Raw genomic sequence first — 7,224 nt, forward strand, 5'->3', positions numbered from 1 at the left:
TTTCAATAGAACCTCCTGCTATTTTGTCTGGATCTTGAGTAGTTATTGGAACTAGTCAACTAGTTTAAAAAGAACTTTAGAAATATTTTGGACTAATTTGGCGTCTTGTTGTATCTTTGTTGTATCTGCGAGCGCAGAGCTTCAAATGCAGCAGAAATCTCCAGACGGCCTTTTCCCAGTTCGGGTTACATTCGTTCAGGTGTCGCTCTGCCAGAGCAGTGAGATGCGTGAGGAAGTGTCTCCTCCTGCTGGAGACCAGAGGGTACTGCAACACAATGACACCAACCCCAGCTAAAAAGCAAGAAGAGAGGACTAAAGAAATATGGGTGACATTCTCAACGTCCCGGCCAAAATCAACAAGACACAGTGGACATTCTTCCAGCTGGAGCCAAAGACAGGACAGGTGAAGACAGGTGAACCTGGACAGGTGAGGACAGGTTAGGACAGGTTCACCTGGACAGGTGAGGACAGGATACACCTGGACAGGTGAAGACAGGTGAACCTGGACAGGTGAAGACAGGTGAACCTGTACAAGTGAAGACAGGATACACCTGGACAGGTGAGAACAAGTTAGGATAGGTTCACCTGGACAGGTGAGGACAGGTGAACCTGGACAGGTGAGGACAGGATACACCTGGACAGGTCTTCATCACAGGACAAACACACACTGTGATTAGATATTATATAATAGATAAGAAATAGAAATACAGTCTGTGTTTGGACACGTCTGCTTTCCTGTTACACACACACACTAACTCAGTAGTGTGTGTGTGTGTGTGTGTGTGTGTGTGTGTGTGTGTGTGTGTGTGTGTGTGTGTGTGTGTGTGTGTGTGTGTGTGTGTCCGCTCACCTCTCATACCTCCACACACAGCAGCAGCATGTTGTGTGTGTGTGTGTGTGTGTGTGTGTGTGTGTGTGTGTGTGTGTGTGTGTGTGTGTGTGTGTGTCCTCTGTGTGGATCTCATTATGGCGGCCGTCTGAATAGCCGCCCTGCGACCTCATCAGATCTCTTTCCTCCTCCTTTTCTTCTCTCTCTCTCTCTTTCTTCTCTCTCTCTCTCTCTCTTTTATTCCTCTCCTCCTTTCATTGGGCTTTGTTCGGCCCCTGCTCCCTCATTTCCTTCATTTCCTGCCCGCTCTGTAATCGTCCTCGCCGTCCTCGCCCTTCGTGCGGGCGGCTGTTCGCGCGTCGCCATGTTTTCCCAATTGACAGCAATTAGTGTCGGTGAGCCGCTCTGACCGACGCTGCTGCTGTAGAACAGAGAGACACTTTACTGAGACAATAGTCCCTGGGATTAACAGTAATGAGGGGGGGGGGGGGGGTTAAATCATCTGGGAATAATCTGGGAATAATGGTTTATGATATCGTCGGCTCTGGGAGTCAACATGATGCACGTTTTGTTCACAAAACTACACAATCACTGTGAAAATGACGACAACATCAACATAAACCAACTTTAATGAAAAATACAGTGAAATGTCCAATAAGATTCTCCTGTTGCATTGTGGGAGTTTTTACAAACTTTGAGGCTAATGCTAGTTAGCAGTCTCTCATGGCGGCTTCACCAACGTCTCAAGGCGATGTACTTTTCATATTGAGCCACTAGTGGGCGCTGTTTGTTGTTTTACTACTGAAGCCACTGACACGGACATTCTAGTGGACAAGCCACCAAGTTGGATTGTCATTACGGTGACTGTCAAAATAAAAGTACCAAGTTGGATTGTTATTACGGTGACTGTCAAAATAAAAGTTCCAAGTTGGATTGTTATTACGGTGACTGTCAAAATAAAAGTACCAAGTTGGATTGTTATTACGGTCACTGTCAAAATAAAAGTACCAAGTTGGATTGTTATTACGGTCACTGTCAAAATAAAAGTTCCAAGTTGGATTGTTATTACGGTCACTGTCAAAATAAAAGTACCAAGTCCAGGAGAATATAGACTGGGAGTCATGACACCACGGAGGAAACGTTGTTCTGATTGGCTCTACTGAGCATGTGCAGAAGAACTAGTTACTGCGGCCATGATGACCAAGACCAGAAGCAGAGTTTCAGAAAAGTTGTATTTTTTTCACGTTTCCAAGGAAACAAAGTTGGATCATTTTCCCAAAGTTTCTAAAAGTGTTTTCAGTGACTCCGAGCGCCGTTGTTGTGTAAATGGACCCTCAGTGTTTCCTTTGAAACGTTTCTAGTTTTCTTGGTGGTTTGGCCTGACCGGCGCCTCCTACGGGCCAGTTTGGGCCCGCGGGCCTCATGTTTGACACCCCGGGTCTAAATGATGCAACGTCAACATGAATGCAAAAGCCCAGGAGAAGAACAGGAGGAGGAGGAGGAGGAGAACAGGTGGAGGAGGAGGAGGAGGAGGTGAACAGGAGGAACGGGAGGAGGAGGAGGAGGAGAACAGGAGGAGGAACAGGAGGAACAGGAGGAACAGGAGGATAGGAAAACTATAAACGCAAAAGTTGTAATGCAGAAAGTTGCAAAACAGTAATTTGCAACAGTAAAAGTCAAATAAATGTAAGAAATGTTTTTATAACAAAATAAAATGAAAACACTTAAGAAATCTGAACATCGATGAAACGGTTGATGAAGGTTGACGCTGAAGTGGCAGGGAGTGAAAAGCTTTTATTGTGGTGAGAAATGTGAGAAGTGAACTAGAACACATGACAAAGACGGTGAACAACAACAAAACCACACACACACACACGCCCACACACACACACACACACACACACACGCACACACACACACACACACACGCACACACACACGCACGCACGCACGCACACACACACACACACACACCCAGCAGATATACTTGACTAACTGAAGCTGCTTTCCTGTGTGTGTGTGTGTGTGTGTGTGTGTGTGTGTGTGTGTGTGTGTGTGTGTGTGTGTGTGTGTGTGTGTGTGTGTGTGTGTGTGTGTGTGTGTGTGTGTGTGTGTGTGTGTGTGTGTGTGTGTGTGTGTGTGTAGGACCTGAGGCTGACTCTGCTCTGTGAGGACTCAGACTGTTGGATCAGCCGCCTCCCGCTGACCTGCGATGCTTCTGCAGCGAACTGCCTCGTCTACAGCCGAGGTGCTGCTTCAGTCTCTCGTTACGCCTCGTCCTCACCTGTCCTCACCTGTCCTCACCTCTCCTCACCTCTCCTCACCTCTCCTCACCTCTCCTCAGGTCATGAGCTCTTCTGTAAGGTGACGGCTGAGCTGGCGGCCGGCGAGCGGCTGCTGGCGTCCCTGTCGGCGCCTCCGGGCGGAGTCAGTGGCGGCGGTGGCTCCTCTTCCTCCCCCTCGTCCTCCTCTGCCTCCCTGCTGGCCCGACTCTCCCCTCCACTCAGCCTCGTCACACAGAAACAGGCGGCGGCGAACGAGAAGCCGCTGTACCCGGCGGCGCTGCGCTCCGACATCCAGCTCCTCCCACAGCAGGCCGGCATGGCGGCCATATTGGCTACAGCCGTGGTCAACAGTGAGTCTTCACACTCTTCATGGGCTTCACTCTGGTAGTGACCTGGACAAGTGAACGGCAAACAACCAGCTTCCTGTCCGGTGCTGCATCCTGAAGGTCCTGAGGGTGAGGGTGAGGGCCAGGGTGAGGGTGAATGTGAGGGTGAGGGTGAGGGTGAATGTGAGGGTGAGGGCCAGGGTGAGGGTGAGGTTGAGGGTGAATGTGAGGGTGAGGGCCAGGGTGAGGGTGAATGTGAGGGTGAGGGCCAAGGTGAGGGTGAATGTGAGGGTGAGGGTGAGGGCCAGGGTGAGGGTGAGGTTGAGGGTGAATGTGAGGGTGAGGGCCAGGGTGAGGGTGAGGGCCAGGGTGAGGGTGAATGTGAGGGTGAGGGTGAGGGTGAATGTGAGGGTGAATGTGAGGGTGAGGGTGAGGGCCAGGGTGAGGGTGAATGTGAATGTGAGGGTGAGGGTGAGGGTGAATGTGAGGGTGAGGGTGAGGGTGAATGTGAGGGTGAGGGTGAGGGTGAGGGTGAGGGTGAGGGTGAGGGTTACCAAGTCAGTAAGTATTTGGATTCAAAACCAAAAATACTGGAGAAGGGTGAGGAGATGGTTGTGTCCAAGGGCAGGTAGGTAGGTTTGGTAGGTAGGTTGTTTGGTTTGGTAGGTAGGTAGGTTGGTAGATCACTCGATCTGTAGGGAGGTAAGGTAGGTAGGTTGGTTGATAATGTAGGGTGGTAGGTAGGTTGGTAAGGTAGGTAGGTTAGTAGGTCGATCGATCGGTAGGGAGGTATGGTAGGTAGGTTGGTAGGTCGGTCGATCAGTAGGGAGGTATGGTAGGTTGGTTGGTAGGTCGGTCGATCGGTAGGGAGGTATGGTAGGTAGGTTGGTAGGTCGGTCGATCAGTAGGGAGGTATGGTAGGTTGGTTGGTAATGGAGGTTGGCAGGTAAGGTAGGAAGGTTGGTAAGGTAGGTAGGTAAGGTCGGTCTGTAGGTATGTTGGTAGGTAGGCTAGGTATGTTGGTAGGTAAGGTAGATTGGGCGGTACGTTTGTAGGTAAGGTTGGTTTCTTGGTCAGTAGGTATGGTAGGTAGTTAGATTGGGGGGTCGGAAAGGTAGATTAGGTAGTATGTTGGTAGGTAGGCTAGGTATGTTGGTAGGTTAGATAGGTAGGTAGGTTTGGTAGGGTGGTAGGTAGGTTTGGTAGGGTGGTTAGGTAGGTAGGTAGGTAGGTAGGTAGGTAGGTAGGTAGGTAGGTAGGTAGGTAGGTAGGTAGGTCGCGGTATGTCGGTGGGTGAAGGAGTAGTTTGATAGGTAAGTACCAGTATGTACATAAAGCAGTAAATGAGTAGGTCCATGTGTCGGTGGATTGCAGTTCTTCACAGATTAATCATGGTTATACCAACATGTACCACTGTGAGTAGTAGTGAGTAGCTTTGGTCAGAGTGTGAAAAAAGGATTCGAGGTTAAACAGACGGCGCCGTTTACTTCAGTGTTTGTACCATCATCTATCATGTTGTTCTCACAGTACTTGACAAAACACATACTGGACAGAAGAGAGTGATGAAAACCTTCATAATGATACTGGTTAATATCGCTAGAACACGGTAACGGGCCGTTTTCTACCTGTGAATGTAGAACTTTGAGGCGGTAGTAGAACCTTTGTTTGTCAGTCTGTTGATCTGATTGTCCTCAAACTGTCCAGGCTGAGTGAACTCAGTGTAATTCCTCTGCTTGGCCACACGGTGGCAGTGTAGCTCTGCAGCAGGCTGTAGATATGTGCTGTGTTGAAATCAGGCAGTTCCAGCATATTTCAGCATAACAGCTAAAGTCACCTCATGGGGGCGCCAGAGACCATGGGGACGTCCGGGGGCTTTGTCCTTTTGTAAGGTTGTTAAATGTCGTCCAGAGCGTCTCTTGGTGGGATTAAGTAACAGAAGTTGGAGATCCGTGATCTCAGGAACCACATTCAGATAAATGTGTTTTAAAGGCTCATAATATGTATAATCCACTTCCTAAAGGTTCTCCAGCAGTACTACTCGTCCTCATACCTGGAACGACGTCCCAGAAGTGAAGACAGTCTGTCCTCTCTGTCCCTGGCTTGTTTCAGGTTTTAAAAAGTGTGTTGCTCCAAGCAGCCAATCAGAAATCAAACCCTATATAGTGTCATCGGGGGTTTAGCCAATCACAATCAAGGTAGGCCCTCCCTTTGACTCCTCCCACAGTCAGGCAGCTCTGCTCTGGCACATGGCACCACGAGAGGAAGTACTTCCTCCTCTTCCCAAGATGGGCATGTGTGGGCGGAGCCAGTCCAGCTCACACAGACACAGCAGATTCTGAATGCAGCTCCTATGATCCAATATTCAAATGAGGAAAATCAAGGAGGAGCTAGAAACTTAGAATACTGAAGGTTTCTGGACCGACCAGACCAGGAGGAGGAGGAGAACAGGAGGAGGAGGAGGAGGAGGAGGAGGAGGAGGAGGAGGAGGAGGAGAACAGGAAGAGGAGGAGGAGACCAGGAGGAGGTGAACGTCTGCAGAGCTCCTCATGGAACTGAAGTGTTTTATACGTGTAGAAACTCGCAGATGAAAAAAATCTGTAACAATTTCAGTGTTTGGTTGAACGAATATTTTTGAGTCGTTAAATTAGTTTTGCTCAAAGAAAACCAGAGTAGTAAGACCTGGAACCAGTAGAACCAGCGGAACCAGTGGGACCAGTGGGACCAGTAGAACCAGTGGAACCAGTAGAACCAGCGGAACCAGTGGGACCAGTAGAACCAGCGGAACCAGTAGAACCAGTGAGACCAGTAGAACCAGTGGGACCAGTAGAACCAGTGGAACCAGTTGAACCAGTGGGACCAGTGAGACCAGTAGAACCAGCGGAACCAGTGGGACCAGTAGAACCAGTGGAACCAGTAGAACCAGTGGAACCAGCGGAACCAGTGGGACCAGTAGAACCAGCGGAACCAGTAGAACCAGTGAGACCAGTAGAACCAGTGGGACCAGTAGAACCAGTGGAACCAGTTGAACCAGTGGGACCAGTGAGACCAGTAGAACCAGTGGGACCAGTAGAACCAGTGGGACCAGTAGAACCAGTGGAACCAGTGAAACCAGTTGAACCAGTGGAACCAGCGGAACCAGTTGAACCAGTGGGACCAGTGGAACCAGGGGAACCAGTGGGACCAGTAGAACCAGCGGAACCAGTAGAACCAGCGGAACCAGTGAGACCAGTAGAACCAGTGGGACCAGTAGAACCAGTGGAACCAGTTGAACCAGTGGGACCAGTGAGACCAGTAGAACCAGTGGGACCAGTAGAACCAGTGGAACCAGTGAAACCAGTTGAACCAGTGGAACCAGCGGAACCAGTTGAACCAGTGGGACCAGTGGAACCAGGGGAACCAGTGGGACCAGTAGAACCAGCGGAACCAGTAGAACCAGTGGGACCAGTGGAACCAGGGAGCGTTTGGTTTAACCACAGGCCCCATTAACACCATGATTCAAGTGGAAACGCCTCATTTTAGTGTTTTTGTTCCATAAAAGTTTGGCGTTTACGTCCGTTTCCACTGAAAATGTGCAGAATAATTATTCACTCCAGACGTGGGGCAGATGTGCAACAGCAGCATTTCAGAAAGGTTTTTTAAACCCGTTTCCACGGAGACCGAGTCCAAAAACGTTCCAGTGTTTCCAGGATCCGAGCAGCGATGTCGTGTTAACAGATGCTGAGGGAGTGAGAATGCTGAAGGAGTGGGGAGTGAGAATGCTGAAGGAGTGGGGAGTGAGGATGCT

General features: G+C 49.7%; 1 protein-coding gene across 1 annotated transcript in view; it reads left to right on the top strand.

Annotated features, from left to right (window-relative positions):
* Positions 1 to 322: 322 nt before the first annotated feature.
* The window catches only part of zfpm1 (zinc finger protein, FOG family member 1), a gene marked incomplete at both ends in the record, with an annotated part of 12,686 nt that continues 5,784 nt past the window's right edge, over positions 323 to 7,224 (top strand). Inside the window, 2 exon segments of the mRNA XM_080474752.1 lie at positions 323 to 413; positions 3,174 to 3,464. Coding sequence (XP_080330878.1) covers positions 323 to 413; positions 3,174 to 3,464 — 382 coding nt within the window.

The sequence above is a fragment of the Lipophrys pholis genome (genome assembly GCF_963383615.2).
Source record: "Lipophrys pholis genome assembly, chromosome: 11".
Taxonomy (NCBI): domain Eukaryota; kingdom Metazoa; phylum Chordata; class Actinopteri; order Blenniiformes; family Blenniidae; genus Lipophrys; species Lipophrys pholis.